The 21,288-nt window shown below is 32.4% G+C and overlaps 1 protein-coding gene and 1 pseudogene across 1 annotated transcript; one reads left to right on the top strand and one right to left on the bottom strand.

The window, feature by feature from the left end:
- Window positions 1-75: 75 nt before the first annotated feature.
- LOC145314490 (uncharacterized) lies at window positions 76-1,324 on the top strand. Its single transcript, XM_080154407.1, has 2 exons — window positions 76-361; window positions 1,201-1,324. Exons 1-2 carry the CDS (start codon window positions 86-88, stop codon window positions 1,303-1,305), a joined length of 381 nt encoding a protein of 126 aa, XP_080010533.1. The 5' UTR covers window positions 76-85; the 3' UTR covers window positions 1,306-1,324.
- An 8,394-nt stretch (window positions 1,325-9,718) lies between these two features.
- Window positions 9,719-9,862, bottom strand: LOC145315367 (small nucleolar RNA U3; annotated as a pseudogene).
- Between the last annotated feature and the right edge of the window lie 11,426 nt (window positions 9,863-21,288).

The raw sequence follows: 21,288 nt of genomic DNA, 5'->3' as shown, positions 1-21,288 counted from the left end.
GACTTCAAAATTGGGTCTCTACTTGTGGCAGTCTTTCAGCAGCTAGAGCGCTGTTTTTCCTGCAGCAGGCTTCCTTTAATTACTTATGCTTTCCAGAATAAAAATGGATTCTACTGAGGAGCAGACTGTATTCAATGCTCCTGATATTTTGAACAGGATGCAGACTGATTATCTGGCAGTATCCCAACATATTACATACCTCACTAACAAAAACCGTCATCTGGAAAATGAAAACAACAGTTTAAAGCTAAGGATAACTGATCTTGAAAAGGAGGTTGGAAAGAAAGATGAAATTATTTCTAGCATGAATAAGCGTGGTCTCAAGAGAAAGAGGGAGGCTGAAACTGATCAATCTTTTGAGGTATTTGATAACAGAATTAATATGGGGGGGGGGGGGTTAGTTTCTGAAACTTTTGCGTAAACCGGGAGTATAGGCTTTGTCTTAGGAGTGATAGGATGGTTTATTTGGCAAAAAAAGTTTCCTTCAGTAATGTTGTAGTTTCCTTATATTTAAAAATAAAATTGGGTTTGGCCTTCAGGTTCAGGTGTTGCAGGCCTCCAGGTGATCTCTGAACTTAGTTGGCAGACTTCTCTAAACAGCAGAAATAATGATTTAAAAAAATATTATGTTGCTATTTATTTGAACTTGCAGACATGCTCTTAGTATTTAGGGGCTTTGTATTCAAAGGGGCAGAGAGGGGATAAAAAATAGCTAAAAACCATGAAAAACTTAAATCTTTAAATAAAACAGCCTAAAACCATCACAGGACCTATGTAAATCCTGCCTAAAATAGATAACCCAAAGGGGTAGTTTCACGAAAGGCATTTAAACTTAGTTTAGTGAACCGCATATTTTTTCAGGTTAATTGGTTAAACTATATCTATATGGCATATATTTGAAAGAGTTTCAATTTTCTACCATGTAGTTTTTAAAATATCAAGACTTGAAAAAATTGTCTTTTTAAATTGCATATATCACAAAAAGACGATTTTTAAGTCTTGTCATTTTCAAAACTACGTGGAAGAAAATTGAAATTCTTTCAAATATATGCCATTTAGATATAGTTTAACCCATTAACTAGCAAAAAATATGCGGTTCACTAAATTAAGTTCAAAAGCATTTCGTGAAATTACCCCTTTGGTTTTGAAGTCATTGAGATCTTGAGCTTTAGATAAAAAACCTTAATAATTAAATTTAAGGATGCCGCGGGTGTGTTTGGAAAATTAGATGTGGCTTTTAGAAGAATATTATACTTTCTTCCTGATGAAGATAAGAAAACTTTGAGATGTGTATCTTCATGGTAAGAAATTTTTCATTACTTCTTATTTCTCTGAGTTTAGTATCTTAGGTTCTTTAAAATAAGGCTTCTGCTATTAGTGAGATTCACCACTAGCCTCTAGAGGCTTTACACCCAGAGGGGTTATTTAAATGACATCCCACTCCTCAGCATCATTAAGATCCTGAACAGCAAACTTAAACTAGACTTGTTACACCGGTAAAATGTTAGTTTCCTCATTTGGCTGCCAGGATTTTACGATTGACACAAAATTTCACCTCCATAAATGTCATCTTAAATTGTTGATAAAGAGGGAAGTCATTTTCTAGTAAATCCTGTAAAGGTGTGTGTTATAAGGCCTAAAAATAGTAGTAGAACGATAAGGTGCTCTATATATTTGTATTCCCTATTGAATAGAACAATAGGGAAATTTTTTTTTTTTTTTGATAACCGTACCTGGAATATGTTTAAAAAATAAGAAATTTCTATCAAACGCTTTGTTTGGCTCAAACTGACAAAAATTTTAAAAAAATATAATTATAATAATAATGTTTTCTATAGGTACCTTCTTCCTTTGTTTAATGGTATAGATTGTTCTTAACCTTTACTTTGTACCTATAGAAAACATTATTATTATAATTATATTTTTTTTTAAATTTTTGTCAGTTTGAGCCAAACAAAGTGTTTGATAGAAATTTCTTATTTTTTTAAGATATTCCAGGTAGGTACGGTTATCAAAAATAAAAAAAAATAAAAAATTTCCCTATTGTTCTATTCAAAAAGGAATACAAATATATAGAGCACCTTATCGTTCTACTACTATTTTTAGGCCTTATAACACACACCTTTACGGGATTTACTAGAAAATGACTTCCCTCTTTTTTGTTATTGAAGCTGAAGGCTTGAAATTTAGGGTCTAATTTTGGCAGTTAAAGCAGTGTATTTGTGTGGGAATGGTCTAGAAAAAGATTAATAATCATATTTTAGATGTTTTTATTTTGGGAGCCAAAAGTAGTATGAAATATTTTTTTAACTTGTGCATCTGAATATGAAATTACAATAATCCCTTTTCAAGTCAAGAAGGGAAAAGTTATAATGTACACTATTTTACAGGAAAAAGGGAATGTGATTCTGACAACCAATTATAAGTGAAAACTTTTCCTCAACCCCCTTCCATATTTTCTCCCCCTTCTTTCCCATTCCCCTTCAGTTACGTAAAAACAAGTTTTACTACAACTTAACTTCTACAAAATATTAAAATTTGCGGCATTTTCAATTGGAATTAATTGACTATTTTATTTGTTGTTTTAGGTTCTTTGAGGGGTGTCAGTTGAATGTAAATCTTTGTTTGGAACATACACTGTCAAATTCTTCAATTTGAAAGAAAGTTGTAACTCAGTACTTCATCTTGATAAGGCAGTGGAAAGATCTTATGGGCTTCAGTTTGACCTGAAACTAACTATTTATCATGTACTTCATGATATTTTAATGGGTGAAGTACTTTCAAAATATAAGGAGAGGATTACTTTTCTTGAAATCCCTCTTCGTCCAAATGACCCCAAATATTTGAAGCCAGGTTGTGATTTTAAAAATCTAAATGAATTGGTCGTAAACAACCGCGGAGATACAGAATTGGGCCATAAAGTCATGGTTGAGGAGATGTTGTCAAAATATGGTGAACAGTTGGAACATTTTGGATTAACAAGTTTTAAATATTTTGATGGTTATGTTATGGTTCCAATTCTTCCTAGATTAAAATCTTTACATTTGGATAGCATTGATATCAATACTGTTCATTATTTAGTAAGCAAGGTTTCAAAGCAAAATATTTTAAAACTTACTTTGAAAAGCATTCCTAACTTTGCTGCTGATGATATAGATGAATTTGTGATGCCAAATATTAACAAGATAAAACTTAGATTGGAAAGTCCCTTTTCATGGGCAATAATCAAATTAAATAAAGAAACCCTTGTCGAAATAGATGTTTCCAAGATCTATGCTCATTTACCTATTGGAGAAGTTGAACAGATTAATCTACCAAAGCTTAAAATATTAAGAATTGATGGTTTTGATAAAGCAGCCTCGAAATCCTTGATCAAAGGAGGTGCACAGACATTAGAAAAATTGTGTTTGTTTAACACAGTGTTTGATGACAATTCTATTGATGAAATTACATTTCCAAACCTTAAGTACCTTTACATTGATCATGTTAATAAAGCAGCTGCAATATCCTTGATCAAAGGAGGTGCACAGACCTTAGAAACATTGTATTTGTATTACACAGTGTTTGATGACAATTCTATTGATGAAATTACATTTCCAAACCTTAAGTACCTTTACATTGATCATGTTGATAAAGCAGCTGCGATATCCTTAATCAAAGGAGGTGCACAGACCTTAGAAACATTGCATTTGCAGCATATCAGGTATGTGTTTGAAGAAATTGACTTTAATGATATATTATTTCCAAACCTAAAATACCTTTACCTTCCTGGTGAGGCTGGCAATGAAATCATCAGAAGAGCTCAAGACACGCTTATTGAACTAACAGTTGGGAGGCCATTGGTAACTATAGACACCAGAGAAAATAATCCCATAAGGGTTTCCAAATTGAAAACCTTGTCTATTGAAAAGCTGGAAGATCTTTTGTTACTCATAGGATCTGCATCCAAGTCTGTGACAACTTTGATAATAAAAGGCTGCTGTAAGACTAATCAAAAAGATCTGAAATATTTACAGATACCCCACTTAAAAACACTTGTTACTGAAGGTACATCTAAGACAGTAATCTTAGCTTTTATTAAGCTAGGAATGAACACTATTACAAAGCTGATTATTGATGGCAAGGTGATATCTTTAGAAAAGCTGAACAAGCTGAAGCATATTTTAAAAATAAAGAAAAACGTCACGGCTGGAGAGTTTGACTGTATTTTAGATAGCTAATTCAATCAACCCAGTGAAATTGTTAGAGAAGTGATAATCATAAAATCTTAAACTATTTAAACTTTTTTTTCGGGAATCTTTTTACATAATACCTATTAAGTTGTATCAGAACAACCAGGTCTAAGTATTCTGTCTTTAAAATCTTTAATAGTAAAAGTTCTAACTAATTTGAATTTTAAAAAACTTCATTGAAATTTTTTTTGTGAACCTTTTTTACATAATACTAAGTTGGATCGGATTTTTTTAGTTTTGGCTTATTTTGTATAAAAACAAGTATAGGAAACAACCAGGTCTAAGTACTGTCTTTACAATCTTTAATAGTGAAATTTCTAACTAATTTTAATTTTAAAAACTGCATTCAATGGGTAACAGTACAAATCTGGATTACTTTAATGTAGCATCTTGTATCATTTAAGATTGACTAGGTATAAAGATAAAAATTGAAAAAGAAAGAAATTTACCTAGTGATTTTATCAACCAATATCCAAATAATTCCTTGAATATATTATTTACATTTCTTCTAACATCTTTACCTATTAAAACATTTTTGAATTTTTTCCAAAAAATATGTATGAATTTTTACCTAAATTGTCAAAATTTTGTAATGAATGAATTAACCTCATAACCAATTAGAAGTGAATAGTGGCAAATTTTAAGTTTGTGATTTTTTTCTTTCCTTTTTGTAATCCTAATATTCAACCATAATTCTGTAAAACTTTTAAGATAAATTCTTGTTTCACCGATTGATTTTCTGATTATAAAATCATATTTATAATAAATAAGGGGGGGGGGAAGTTCTGACACATTTGCGTAAACGGTGATTATTGGCTTTATCTTTGGACTGAGAGGATAGGTTATTAGGGATAAAATCATTCTTATATGATGAATTTCCCCCAGATTTAAGATTTTTTGGATAGGCCTCCAGGTTCCGAAGCTCCAGGCCTCCAGGTGGTCTCTGGACAGGTAAAAAAATCAAAAAAATCTTATTTGAACAGTTAGAGGTAAGTTTATAAAACAACATAAGCTTCTTTTTATATATTATTTATATATTTGAAGAAAAAATTACAATCGGCCTCCAGGTTCAGGTGCTGCAGGCCTCCAGGTGGCCTCTGGACAGGTATAAAATCCAAATTTCTTATTTGAACAGTTAGAGGTAAGTTTATAAAACAACATAAGCTTCTTTATATATATTATTCATATATTTGAAGAAAAAATTACATTCGGCCTCCAGGTTCAGGTGCTGCAGGCCTCCAGGTGGCCTCTGGACAGGTATGAAATCCAAATTACTTATTTGAACAGTTAGAGGTAAGTTTATAAAACAACATAAGCTTCTTTTACTATATTATTTACATATTTGAAGAAAAAATTACAATCAGCCTCCAGGTTCAGGTGCTGCAGGCCTCCAGGTGGCCTCTGGACAGGTATAAAATCCAAATTTCTTATTTGAACAGTTAGAGGTAAGTTTATAAAACAACATAAGCTTCTTTATATATATTATTCATATATTTGAAGAAAAAATTACATTCGGCCTCCAGGTTCAGGTGCTGCAGGCCTCCAGGTGGCCTCTGGACAGGTATAAAATCCAAATTTCTTATTTGAACAGTTAGAGGTAAGTTTATAAAACAACATAAGCTTCTTTTACTATATTATTTACATATTTGAAGAAAAAATTACAATCAGCCTCCAGGTTCAGGTGCTGCAGGCCTCCAGGTGGCCTATTGACAGGTAAAAAATAAAAATTTCTTATTTGAACAGTTAGAGGTAAGTTTATAAAACAACATAAGCTTCTTTTTATATATTATTTATATATTTGAGGAAAAATTTACAATCTGCCTCCAGGTTCAGGTGCTGCAGGCCTCCAGTTGGCCTCTGGACAGGTAAAAAATCCAAATTTCTTATGTAAACAGTTAGAGGTAAGTTTATAAAACAACATAAGCTTCTTTTAATATATTTTTTATATATTAGAAGAAAAAATTACAATCGGCCTCCAGGTTCAGGTGCTGCAGGCCTCCAAGTGGTCTCTGGACAGCTAAAAAAATAAAAAAAAATCTTATTTGAACAGTTAAAGGTCAAATTTACATAAAAAAACAAAATGAGCTTATTTTTAGATGCTTTAAAGATATTTGAAGAATAATTTACAATTAGCCTCCAGGTTTAGGTGATGCAGGCCTCCAGGTGTACTCTGGACAGGTAAAATATCAATATTTCTTATTTCAACAGATTGTGGTAAACTTATAAAAAAAAATAGCTTATATGTTATTTATATATTTGAAGACAATATTACAAATGGCCTCCAAAATAATATTATAATAAGTATAATTTTAAATTACAATTGGCCTCCAGGCTCAGGAGCTTCGGGCTTTGAACAGGTAAAAAAAAAAAAAGATAATGTCATTAACTCTTACAATTTAAACCTTTGAAGTCTCAATGTGTAGGACCTAATAATATTATATGTTGGCATTATCCTCTTAAATTTTTTTTTTCAATTTTGAAAATTTTGCTATCCCCCGACTAAACTATAAAACCTGGCAGCGGCACTTTTTTACAATTAGGTTTGGTTAGATTATAGGCTAAGGGGCTGAGTACCCATGGCTAGGCAGGTCTATTGTACTCAAAATTTTAAATTGAAGAAAAATAAATCCTAAGAGGATAATACCTAAATGTTTAATTTCAGATAATCTAGGATGGGGTGCAAATTTTTTTTTACATAATTTTCATATAAACATTTACTGGCAGTTTAGACTACTTAACAAGATCTGAAATAATGGACACATCGTTAATAGATTCACCTTCTAGGCAAGTAGTTTTAATATACAAACATCCTGTTACCTTATTATAAGGATAAGAAGAAGCTTATGTTGTTTTATAAACTTACCTCTAACTGTTCAAATAAGAAATTTTGATTTTTTACCTGTCCAGAGGCCACCTGGAGGCCTGCAGCACCTGAACCTGTAGGCAGATTGTAATTTTTTCTTCAAATATATAAATAATATATAAAAAGAAGATTATGTTGTTTTAAAACTTACCTCTAACTGTTCAAATAAGAAATTTGGATTTTATACCTGTCCAGAGGCCACCTGTAGGCCTGCAACAACTGAACCTGGAGGCTGATTGTAATTTTTTCTTCTAATATATAAATGATATATTAAAATACGCTTATGTTGTTTTATTAACTTACCTCTAACTGTTTAAATAAGAAATTTTGATTTTTTACCTGTCCAGAGGCCACCTGGAGGCCTGCAGCACCTGAACCTGGAGGCCGAATGTAAGTTTTTCTTCAAATATATTTATAATATATATTAAGAAGCTTATGTTGTTTTATAAACTTACCTCTAACTGTTCAAATAAGAAATTTTGATTTTTTACCTGTCCAGGGGCCACCTGGAGGCCTACAGCACCTGAACCTGGAGGCCGATTGTAATTTTTTCTTCAAATATATAAATAATATATAAAAAGAAGCTTATGTTGTTTTATAAACTTACCTCTAACTGTTCAAATAAGAAATTTGGATTTTATACCTGACCAGAGGCCACCTGGGGGCCTGCAGCACCTGAACCTGGAGGCCGAATGTAATTTTTTCTTCAAATATATAAATAATATATAAAAAGAAGCTTATGTTGTTTTATAAACTTACCTCTAAGTGTTCAAATAAGAAATTTGGATTTTATACCTGTCCAGAGGCCACCTGGAGGCCTGCAGCACCTGAACCTGGAGGCCGATTGTAATTTTTTCTTCAAACATATAAATAATATATAAAAAGAAGCTTGTGTTGTTTTATAAACTTACCTCTAACTGTTCGAATAAGAAATTTGGATTTTATACCTGTCCAGAGGCCACCTGGAGGCCTGCAGCACCTGAATCTGGAGGCCGAATGTAATTTTTTCTTCAAATATATGAATAATATAGTAAAAGAAGCTTATGTTGTTTTTTAAACTTACCTGTAACTGTTCAAATAAGAAATTTGGATTTTTTACCTGACCAGAGGCCAACTGGAGGCCTGCAGCACCTGAACCTGGAGGCCGAATGTAATTTTTTCTGCAAATATATGAATAATATATATAAAGAAGCTTATGTTGTTTTATAAACTTACCTCTAACTGTTCAAATAAGAAATTTGGATTTTATACCTGTCCAGGGGCCACCTGGAGGCCTGCAGCACCTGAACCTGGAGGCCGATTGTAATTTTTTCTTTAAATATATAAATAAAATATAAAAAGAAGCTTATGTTGTTTTATAAACTTACCTCTAACTGTTCAAAAAAGAATTTTTTTATTTTTTTACCTGTCCAGAGACCACCTGGAGGCCTGGAGCTCCGGAACCTGGAGGCCTATCCAAAAAATCTTAAATCTGGGGGAAATTCATCATATAAGAATGATTTTATCCCTAATAACCTATCCTCTCAGTCCAAAGATAAAGCCAATAATCACCGTTTACGCAAATGTGTCAGAACTTCCCCCCCCCCCCCCTTGTTTACCTTGGAGTTTATTAGAAAATGCTAGACTGGTGTTACAACTAAAATGTTTAGAAATACCTACTATTTAACCAGCTGTAATGGTTTTAACTTTAAAATCTTTATAATTGCTTTAAAGGGCATGATCAGGTCATACAGGAACATCCTCTTGTATTTTAATTTTATATATATGCTTTCCGGTTTTGGGAATCAAGCAGAAGGAGTATGAAAAAAATAATTATAGGTTCATATTCTCTATTAAAATTTATATATTTTTATCACAAAACAATGATGACAACAACCGCAAGAAAATTAGCATAAAATTCCGGGTGGGTCAAAATAAACTGTGTTTTCCAATTTTGGGAAACAACCAGTAGGAGTAAAAAAAAAAAAAATTATATGTCAATATTCTCTATAAAAATGTGCATCAAATTTATAACAGGTGTTTTTAATATCTCTTAAAACCAGTGTTTTGGAGCCGGGAGCAGCATTTTTCGTTAAAAACAGCGGCTCCAGATTAGCTAAAAATGATTTTTTAAAGTAATGTTATAATTTGGCAACGGTCTATTTCCATATAATAAACTGTAAAACTATTGTTACTTAACAAATAGACACACATCATTCTACTTTTATATAGCTTTAATCAAATAAAAGCAAAATATTTTATATTATTTATTTTATTTTATCAAATTCCATAATGAACAAAAATTGATATATTAATTTTAAGGTAGGAGTCGGAGCCGTATTTCCGGATACGGCTCCGCGGAGCCGGAGCCGCATCAAAATTAAACGGCTCCGACACGCTGCTGAAAACAACAGTGCATTTTAGAGCCCAAAGAAATCGCAAGGTGTGTGTGTTAATATATTCTTGTAGAGTATCAGTACAGCTGAACTTTTAGTGATATTATAAAACGACCAACCTAAAAAACATTTTCTCGTATTCATTCGAATCCGGTGGATAGGAACCGGTTCTCATCCATACGAAAAAACTATGTCTAGCATCGTATTATATCCAGCTTTCTACAAATATAAAAATGTACAATCATAAGATTAAAATCAGTTTTTAGCCCGTGCCTTCGGACCCTCGGGGCTAAAAAACTTGTTTTAATCTAATAATTGTACATTCTATCATTAAGTTTCGATATGAAACTAAGGATATATACTACAGAAATGATTCTGTGAAGTATAATCTTGTAATTGTACATTCTATATCCGCGGAAAGCCGTTTATAATACGATGTGAGAAATAACTATTTCATTATCTTTATGTATATTCCCAGCTGACAAATGAACAAGAAAAAAAGGCAAAGTACAATGTTGTAGAATGCAAAGTTTCTTTATCAACGAAAACAGAAAGTTTAGATATAAAGAATTGATAAGAAACTAAAACAGATTCAAGAAATGCACCAACACAAATATAAATCTTGGATTAAGTTTCATAAAATAACAAGGACCATATAATGTCCCATCACTGCTGAATAGAATAGTCGCATGTTTTCTGTAATACTGTAGTTGATAACAAGTTAATTTAAAAAGTGTTACTCTATATATAGTATGTATCTGTAGGCGCAAATGTCTGTATTCTATAATTACCCATAACAGTTTTCTTTTCCATTCAAATCATAAATAATAATTTCTTATTGCTGCTCTTCAAATGGAATATTTGTCTTTTGTACAAAATGATTCAGCTTGTTAAAATTAAAAATAAACTTTTAATAAGACGTTACATATTGACCTCACTTTTAAATTGACTGGCGGACATACATACATAGTTTGTGAAAAGCAATGCTAGATAAATGTTGAAATTACTGTCACCATTGGTGGTTTAAAAAGTGCCGCAGATTGTATTATAGGCCACCTAGAGATAAAAGGTGTCCATATAAAATAATTTTTGTGAATTTGTATATCTTTTGTATTTGTGTGTGTTTCTTAAGCAGTAAGATATTAAAAACAGCTGTACTAGTCACTTTTAGCCCTTAGTAGGTTTCAGTATAATTTTAGAGAAATGTATAGGTATTAATATAAGTTACTGGGTTCTAGTCTTGAACACATGTTTGTTTTTAGTACTAAGCACAAATAGGAATACTCAATCAGTTTTCAAACTGATGGTATGGTTCAATGTCTGATTAATATCCAAGTTTTAACAAAGAGCCTGTTAACCCCATATACTTATTTTTTAAATAAATTGAAAGTAAGGTTGTGCAACTATTATCCAATGCGGGGGGAAGGAAATAAACCTTTGGGGACTTAAAATTGCGGTGAAATAACCCTTCAGGACTACCAATTATAATATAACCTGGCCCAAAGTAATAAACAAAATAAAAAATATCCCCTCCTCCCCTTTTAATTTGTTTTAACCTAAAAAATGAAGTGTTAGGGTTTTCAGTGCAAGGTGTTATACTTCCATTCAAGTTGACCTAGCGGCTAGGGGGTTAAGTAAATTACTGTTAAAACTGTTAGTAACTTGGAAACGCTCGGATAATGCTAGGAGGGAGGGATAATAATTTAAAGGTGGCAAATAGTATTGTAACAATTTTGTAAACATCTGTGCAAACAAAAATAATACAAATAAATTCCCGGATTTTTAATTTCCTTTGCAATTTCTTTTTCTGCATGTTTGGTTGTATTAGCAATGGGGTTGGCAATCCGCCCAATCTTTGGACCCATAATTGTAAATTTGTATGACTTTTGTAGCACATAAATATTTTTATTTAAAATGTTGCACACAAAATCAAAAAAGTATTTTATTGTTTCTTAACTACAAATAAATGGTGGGTAGCATCCAAAGTTTTTATGTATTTTATTTTCACAGTAGCTTTTCATGCTTATTTTAGGTTAGGTTAGGTTAGGTTAGGTTAGGTAAAGGTTAGAAAATGGCCGCTATAGGAGCTAGAATTTTTTTTTATTTCTAATAAGACCTTTAAAAATATTACTAGAATCTGGAATCCGAAAATACGCAATCCGAAAAAAAAATAAAATACGCATTCCACGGATAAATCTGTTCATTATTATGGCGGATTTTTGCAAGAATCAGAATCCGACCCAAAAATTCGGCTGATTGCCAACCCTAATTAGCAATGATGACCATTTAATGGGTACTTCAATACCAACGTTATACTTGGTATAGAATATTTGAGATTTTTTTTATAATTTTACCATCACAAATTTAACTGAACTATTTTGAAATGCAAAAATAGAACATAAACTTAATTGATCCATTTCATAGAAATATCCCTCTACACTTTTTTTATTAATTTTCCTATAATTTAGGCTATTTCATTTTCGGATCAAAGTCTTGTGATAGTTTTGAGCTATTTTTCTATCCCCTTTAAATACAGAGGCCCTTGATGCTATAGGCGCAACCGCTATTACAATTTTAAAAAGTATTGCTTGGTTATGGTTAATTAAAAAAAAGAAAAGTATATTTTTATTTATCTTATTGTCGCAAACATAGAGTAGAACACTAGAGATCTGTTTCGCAAACTGTAGGACGTAGGGACACATTGAATGCAAATTATCAAAGGATTAAATAACATGAGAGTGAATAATGTTATAAAATTGTAGGTGTTACAACTACACTATCAAGTTATTCTGTGCTTTAACCACTCTGTGTCAGAATACACAGAAAGTCTGCAGTAATATTAGCGCTAAAAAGTTAATTCTAAATGGTCTTGTAAAATAGACAAAAGAGTCTGCTGCCAATAAAATGGAGTTATGAATAGATATTTCTCGCATCGTATTATAAACGGCTTTCCGCGGATATAGAATGTACAATTATAAGATTAAAACTAATTTTTTTAGCCCCAAGGTGCAGAAGGCACCGGCAAAAAAACTGGTTTTAATCTTATGATTGTACATTTTTATATTTGTAGAAAGCTGTATATAATATGATGCTAGACATAGTTTTTTCATATGGATGAGAACCGGTTCCTATCCACCGGATTCGAATGAATATGAGAATAGTTATTTCTCGTATCGTATTATAAACGGCTTTCCGCGGATATAGAATGTACAATTATAAGATTAAAACTAGTTTTTTTAGCCCCGTGGTGCCGAAGGCACCGGCTAAAAAAACTAGTTTTAATCTTATGATTGTACATTTCTATATTCGTAGAAAACTGGATATAATACGATGCTAGACATAGTTTTTTCGTATTCATGAGAACCGGTTCCTATCCACGGGATTCAAATGAATACGAGAATAGTTATTTCTCGTATCGTATTATAAACGGCTTTCCGCGGATATAGAATGTACAATTATAAGATTAAAACTAGTTTTTTTAGCCCCGAGGTGCCGGAGGCACCGGCTAAAAAAACTGGTTTTAATCTTATGATTGTACATTTCTATATTCGTAGAAAACTGGATATAATACGATGCTAGACATAGTTTTTTCGTATTTATGAGAACCGGTTCCTATCCACCGGATTCGAATGAATACGAGAAAAATAATTCTTGTTTTCTTGTTGACGTAAAATAATTCCTACTATTTATTAAGTGCTACTTTTTAGAATCAAGTTATCATCGTAAAATACAAAGGAACTTGAACAAAAATGAGTTTGAATATTAAGATTTCTAGTTTCTAAATAAATTTCTCTTTTGGGGTTGATTTTACTTCACCTTCCCCCAGTGGCGTGCGAACCGAAGGGGGCATTTGGGGCAATCGCCCCCCCCTAGCGACCAAAACGCCCCCCCCTGCCCCCCCCTAGTCACCGCCCCCCCTGCCCCCCCCTAAATGTTGAAAAATGCCCCATTTTGCCCCCCCCTGGTCAACAAAAATGCCCCTTTTTGCCCCCTACCCTACAAAAAGAAAAACTATCCCAGTTTCCAAAAAAAAGATCAAGAAATACTCAACAAAAAAAAATTTTTGGCGCTTCGCGCCAAACAGACAGTTACTATTCATTTAACCTTACCAAATTTTTTAATTAGTGTAGAAATTAGGTTATAATCTTTTTTCACTGAACATAACAAACCAGGTAATAGGAAGTATTTTATTTTGTATAATATAAACTTTTTACCAAAGAAATTTTGTACATCCCCAATGATGATACACAAAATTACCCCTTATATAGATTACAATTAGTGGATGAAATGTATGGAAACTCGACTTAATTAACCAACCAATCAAAATTCCATTAAAGTCCCCAAAGTTGTTGAGCCAATGAATAAGAAAATTTTATATGAAATATTGGGGACTAGTGTAATAAATAGCCCAAAAACCCCTCCCTCCCTGCATATTTGAAGAAAAAAATTTGCGCTTCGCGCCCTTCCAAATGGTTTCTGCTTTTTATCACATTGTATATTTTATTTTTATTTCTATAAAATCATGTGTAAACAACAAATATTTAATCAAAAAGTTAATTTATATAAAAAAAGAAACAGCGTTGATATTTATCTAAGCCTTTTTCTCAACACTGTATGTCTGTCTAAATGAATAACTATATATGATGTCATTTTATTTTCAGGATAAGTTTAACATTTTTTTGGTGTACAGTACATACCCTTACAAAAAGACATGTTTTTTTTATGGCAATTTTCATTAAAAACCCTTAAAACTAACTACACTCTATTTTCCTAACTTGATACACCTAACTTGATACACCACTCTTGTTGTCTTTAATTGATTTTAGTTCAAAGTGGGAGTAAATATTTTTAGGTGCGCTTCACGCCCCGCTCTTATAAATCCTTGGAAACACCACTTTATCCCATAAAATGTTTTGTGGTGGGGGGGGGGGGGAAGGTTAAATTATCATCTGTACTTTTTTTTCGAAGATGCTTTCTAGCTCCCTTCCCTTCGGTCATTGCAGGATGGGGAGAAGGGATGGGGGAGAAGAGATGGGGGGGGAAGAGATGTGGGATATAAATGGGAAATAGGGATGGGGGAAGGGATGGGGAAGAAGGGATAAGAACTAGAAGGCCCATAATCAAATAATCCCACCCCTTAAAACGCCCTTATTTAAAATTAGTATATATAATCAAAATGCCCCCCCCTAAAGCAAAGTGCCCCCCCGGGGCACTTTGATTTAGGGGGGGGGCAAAATTTTACAAAATCTTTAAAATGCCCCCCCCTAGACAAAGTGCTTCGCACGCCACTGCCTTCCCCTTTTTTTTCAAATTGACACCCAGGAAGAAGATTTTTGTGTTATATTGCTTTTTATTCATTTTCATATATTTAGATATCTAAATAATTCTTTCCTTTAAACTGTATCAAACTATGGCACAAAGTGAATCTAAGCAGCAATTAACAACAAAAGAAAGCTAGGTATTTTCTTTAAAGGAATCCTGCAAGAAATACCACGCTTTAACTGCTGAAAGACTGCCACAAGTAGACCAAATACCCCAAATTTGAAGCCTTCAGCTTCTATAACAAAAAAGTTCTAGGCATTTTAAAATGACATTTTATGTACAATGGAAATTTTGAAAGAATTGCAATGCTCATGTTGAAAACTTTAAAATTAAACTACGTGGCCTAGAAACAAAATAATAAGCTTATTTTTGTCATAAATTTAGGTTTCCAGTAACTAATTATATTTTTACAATAAAAATACCAATTTTTATAGTCAAAATCATTAAAAAAATTAAGTTTTACTTGCGTTGTACCGAATGTACTGTAGCCAATCAGAAGGCTTAATCAGCTTAACAACCAATCACAGCTAAGCTTGTATTAGTTTACCCCTTTGTTTCCGCTATGATTTTCGTTTAAAAATGCAATTTAAATCGAATTTTTTTCATAGATTTTGACTATGAAATGTAGTGTTTTTATTGTAAAAATGTAATCAGTTACAGGCAATCTGAGTTTCTGACAAAGATAAGGTTATAATTTTATGTCTAGGCAACGTAATTTAATATTGTTTTTTCTTTTATGAGCATTGGAAATCTTTCAAAAATTCCATTGTACATAAAATGCTATTTTGAAATGCCTAGAACTTTTTTGTTATTGAAGCTGAAGGCTTATAATTTGGGGTATTGGGTCTTCTTGTGGCAGTCTTTCAGCAGTTAAAGCGTGTTATTTCTTGCAGGCGTCCTTTAACTAAGATTTTATTATTTTTAGGAGTTAGATGAATTTTGATATTTCTGTTACTTAATAATAGTACCATAATATAATCTTCTAGTCTTGAAATCAATTTGTCCGTATTATACCTAACTGTTCGTTTTATCTATCTTTATTGAGCGTTTATATCATCGATTTGATACATAAGGAAATACATAAATTATCCTATATTTTATCTTAATAAGGAAAACCATTTGACTACATGATGAAAGTACAAAGTTAATAAGCTTATCCTAACAACATTGCAGAGGGACTGGTATATCATTGCTTATTGTTGGAATTGCTATACCGTATTAATAATGTTTATAGATTACGTGGAAATAATGAAAGGGGAAAACTTCTCGCAAATTTAGGTTGCTAATATGTACCTCATATTTCGGTCATTTCGTTCATCCAGTAGAAGAGGAGGATATGGATTAATGGGGGGCGGGTATCGTTATTTTACCCAGCTGCAAGTATCACTTTATTACAGTACATGAAAATCTGGTGCAACATCCAAGTTATAAAATATTCAACTAACTATTAACCTAATCAAACAGAATAAAACTCACCTGCCCGACTGAGTAGCGGACATAAAATGAGAATTAATAGCCTGACCTCCCAATAAAAACAGACATAAGAATAATTTATAGGGGGATACCTTTTAGTCATCAACAAAGTGTGGGTTAAAATTAACCATATTGCAACAGCAAAAATGCATTATTTTTCTCCTCTTGTCATGTAATCATTTGATTTTAAATTGTGTCAATGTCCAACCTCTCGCTATGACATGCTAAAGGTGAGTAAAAATTTGTATTACCCAACAACCCAATTTAACAATTATTGAGAAAAAAATTTGTTTATTGAAAGAATCTTTACATAAAAAAAACATAATTTTTGTAATTCTTAGGGATCATAAGGGATAAGATAAAGGATAAAAAGTACTCAATAAGAGTACTCAAAGTTTTTGAGACAAAGAATAAGATTTTTAAAATATTTGGATACCATTGTAATATATAGTCCAATATCTTCGCTTGTAATTCTGCAATCTATCCTATTTTTAAAAAAGAATTTGGCATTTTTTTCTGTCCTATACCCATACATAATACTGCAATGAACTTCCTAATGAGGATTTAGTATAGTTAGAGAAATATTTAAATACTACAGGATATTAAAATTATAGTAAGTATAGCTATAAAAACATTGTTCGTTGGTTAAATGTAAAACAACGAGGACTACTAAAAGCAAAGCACTGAAACGGTAGGACAAACGGACATTAACACTTGTATAGTGTCAGAACTGAATAATCAGAATATTAAAGTATAAGAGTCGAAACAAAATTAATATACAAAAAATAATTAATCAATATACAAAAAATCAGATCAAACGGATAATTAGATCACATAAAAATTTTATGTTAAAAAAGTAAAAAAAATCAACATATGGACGTACGGACATTCTGGTAATGATTATAGAGTTGCTACGCTTTCTAAATCGTACCTGACTACTACAGGAATGACCATGCAAAGTTTGAAATCAATAAGAAAATTCTGACATGCCTAAATTAACAACAAAAAGCTATCTATCAAGGACGGACGGACCGACCCTAATTATAGAAAAGCTTCGCTTTTAATTATCAAAATTAGGGATTTCCAAGTTTAAAATATAATTAATGACTAACAAATATCAGAATGATACCAGTAGGAATTAATCAAAATCATGTGAGAACTCTGCAGCCGCAGCTGAATTAACAGCTTCTTTTTAGCAGGCTATGGCCAGAAACGTCCAAGCTGCCAATTTTGAGGGGGGGGGGGGGTAAATAATATTCCTGGGTGAATAAGGGGGTTTAAAGGTTTCAGGGGGATAATCTAATGCATGTTTTGAGGGGTTTAAAGGCGGGGTTTATCATCTGCCAGTTAGCCAATATCAGCACTCTGAACAATCCACAGCCGCAGACAACATCCTTTAAAAAAGCGGCCGCATTGATGGCTCGCCAAATAGATATTATCTGAATTAGTCATTGTTAGTTTGACAGCAGGCTTGGAAAAAAACTCATCCCACTCACGGAACTAAATATCTTTAATAAAATATGCTAACCATTAATCGAGATGGTGTTTACATGTATAACAAGGACATTTTATTCCATAATAAGGCTGTGAACTACAGCATTCTGCAATACAGTATTTATAATAAAAAAAACGGCTTAAATCCTTCTGTGTTGCTACGATTAAGTATTACAGTTTGTCCTTAGTTATGAAATATTTTTTTTAAATCATGTATTGTTTGTGTTACAGACAATTTTCCACGAATAATAATAAATAATATTAAAATTCGGCCCCTTTTTCCGTGCCAACAAAACTTTCCTCAGAAGGCTGTTTTTAGTGTTTATAAATACGATGCGATAAATAACTAAACTATTCTCGTATTTATTCGAAACCGGTGGATTAGAACCGGTTGTCATCCATACAAAAAAAACCATGTATAGCAACGTATTAGAACCATTTTTCTACGAATATGAAAATGTACAATCATAAGATTAAAACCAGATTTGGCATCTAAAAATTGGTTGTAATCTTATAATTATACATTTTATATCCGCGGAAAGCTGTTTATAATACGATGCGTGAAAAAACTATTCTTACATATTGCCACGCTGATAAAACGCTTATTTCATTTGAAATGATTTTTTTGCAACCAATTCTGCTCTGTACAATATCTGTGAGAATCTAATTGATTAGTTTCTAAATTCATTTAATGTTCTATTTCTTGTTAATTATCGATGATTTTAATGACATAACAGGATGCAATTTTAGTTGACTTGTCCTACTCGTAATTTTTCTTTTCATTCTTTATGTAATTTAACATCAAAGAAGCTCCTCAATAAATTAGTTGAATGTATAATGCTAATGCATTTTACAAAAAAATTGTGTACCAACCTAATGAAAAAAATAGCCTAAAACCACCGCGGGACCTAAGTGAAGCTTACCTAAAATAGATAACCCAATCAGTTCAGTAGTTATTGAGATCTTAGGCTTCAGACAAAAAAAACCTTACTACTTTAAATAACAGTACAATCTATAACACGAAGTAAAATTATGTCCGACCGTCCGTATGAAGCTTAAGATCTCGGTAACCACTAAACCGATTTGATTCTACTCTTCAGGGTATATACCTATTGGTCCTGTGGTGGTTTTAAGCTATTTTCTTGGGGGGTGGGACACCTACAACCTTCCCAAAAACAAAAAAAATCCCCCCACCATTTTTTTTGTTTAGGCAGTTATTTTAAAATAAGTGGTAGCACCAGAAATACTTAATTTAAAAAAAAATTTAAATAACCTTCTTGGGGGAAAGCCCCTAGAGGCTAGGGGTGAAGCCGCCAGTTTACTAACAAGAAGAAGGAAGAACGAGGGAGGAAGAGAAAAAAAGAGAGATTAAGGGAAATAAAGAAATAGCGAGAAATGGAAAACAATTTAACTAAGAAAATATGAGGAGGTTTTATTGAAGTGGAAAATCATATCTGTGGATTTTTTGTTAACTTTTTTTGATGGCCGGACCGACCTTTGTTATAGATTAGCTAACCCACATAATTCCCACACTCAGTAGCATATATATATGATATGGTTATTATTGTAATACAGAATATATGGGTAAAGTTCCTTTCGTGTCAAAGCACATAAAGGGGCAATTCTTCATATTTTTCACAGTAGCTTTTCTCCTATTTCTAGCCCCTGCGGGGCCAATTGCCTAACCCTGTGGGGCAATCACCTAACCCAATATAACCTAACCTAAAATAACCTATAAAAAGACATTTTAAAAATACGACGAATCGCCCTTTAAGGGGTGTTCCCAAATATATTTATGCAAATAATAAAGATGGCAGAACTACTATCTGGTTCTTTCAGGGAATAAGGGATAAGAATAATTATAATAAACTAATCTTCCCTAATATTTTTTATGTATGTTGAATTTGTAATGGGTTGATATTGGGATAAGAATGGGTTCTAGATTAATAAAGTCATCATTGACCCTTATTTCTCTGAGTTTTTTTGGCATACAATAGAGCTACAAAAGATGCTACAGCTATAATACAAAGTAGAACGATGTTTGTTTGTCTGTCTGTCTGTTTGTTTGTCTGTCTGTTTGTTTGTAGCGAAGGATCTCGCTAACCGCTGAACCGATTCTCCTTTACAGGGTCCCGGGAAGGTTTATAACTATTTTCTTAGGGGTTGGGACACCCCAAACACCCCCAAAAAATGAAAAATACCCCCCCCCCCAAAAAAAAAAAATTTCTTTTAAAAACTAAAATTAAAATAGTGGGGTCGACTACCCCCATCCCCCCAAAAAAAATCCCCCCCCCCCAAACTTTATCTTTTAAATTTTTCTTTTAAATCTAAAATACGAAAAATTGGTTTGATTAAACCTCTTAAGGCAAAGTCCCTAGAGGCTAGGGACGAAGCCGCTAGTTGGTGAGATAGAAACAAAGTTAATCTGCAACTAAAAGTGGAATTTCTGAAAGTGTAAGATTAATTAATTACGGGAGTAATACGATAGTAAAAATGTTACAAAGACCTGCAGATTGTCCACAAGTTATTAGACTGCCGGGCCCTTGTATGTAAACGGTTCATTGTTTTTCAGTATGATCCGAGCCAGTTCTAATCCAGCGGATGTGTATCTGTTTCGCTCAATCCTAGAAAAAAGAGATAGCTCTAAACAGTAATGTCTGATGTTTGTAGTAATCATCGTAAATATTTGTTAATCTGTTACTAATCTGCATTAATTACACTCTTTTCTTTTGCAGAGCTGGTTCTTTAGTCTCTAGATTTTTTTTTAGCGAGGGTGCTCTATTAGCTATTTAGGTTATTTTCGACTAAAAATAAGTATTACCAAAATAACATTTTTTTCAACTGTTTAAACTTTTATCCTATTTTATAAGACAGTCAAAATATTAATACATATATTTGCTTCTTTTACTCACTACTAGGGTTTGGTCGGGTTTCAGGTTTGGCCAGATATCCGGCCTTTTTTAAATATCCGGATGGTTATCCGGCAATATAATCTTTTAAAATATACTACAATAATTCCCAATTTTAATATTTTAAATTGCTTTAATTTTCTTATTTTAGTAGCTAGATTAAATTTTTTTCAGGAAGTGTTTATTCATATGAAAATTTTATACAGAAATCTTAAAACATGATTTTTGGCGGCGGCAGCTGTAATTGGCAGCAGCCAGTAGTCAACAGCAGCCGATTTTTATGAAGACATTCTTTTTGATACTTTGATATCCAGTTATCCGGCCGGATATTCGGTAATTTGCCGGATATCCGGCCCAACCCTACTCACTTCTATATTGTAAGGGGGATATCTTAAATTTTTTTTTTTCATAATCAAGGGGTTCATTTTTTAATCCAGACTAACTTTATTCCATCTCAGTTATTCATTATATTTGTTACCATAAAACTCGACCATTGTGCTCTAAGTAGAATGAGTGTGTGTGTGTGTAGAAAATGGATTTATTATTACTTGGATCTTACACCAGATTATCATGCCCTCTAGTAAAGTAAAATCTGAAGAGGGCTAAAATAATGACCCCAT

Source organism: Acartia tonsa, chromosome 3 (genome assembly GCF_053477335.1).
Source record: "Acartia tonsa isolate MP-2025a chromosome 3, ASM5347733v1, whole genome shotgun sequence".
In the NCBI taxonomy this organism is placed as follows: domain Eukaryota; kingdom Metazoa; phylum Arthropoda; class Copepoda; order Calanoida; family Acartiidae; genus Acartia; species Acartia tonsa.
Note: the sequence above shows the minus strand (reverse complement) of the source record. Positions and strands in the feature narration are given on the sequence as shown.

What these genes read in the sequence shown, in the direction of transcription:
- LOC145314490 (XM_080154407.1), top strand. Translation starts at nt 86, where the DNA reads ATGCTTTCCAGAATAAAAATGGATTCTACTGAGGAGCAGACTGTATTC. An exon ending in AAACTGATCAATCTTTTGAG is followed by an intron (nt 362 to 1,200) that starts GTATTTGATAAC and finishes ATTAAATTTAAG; the next exon opens with GATGCCGCGGGTGTGTTTGG.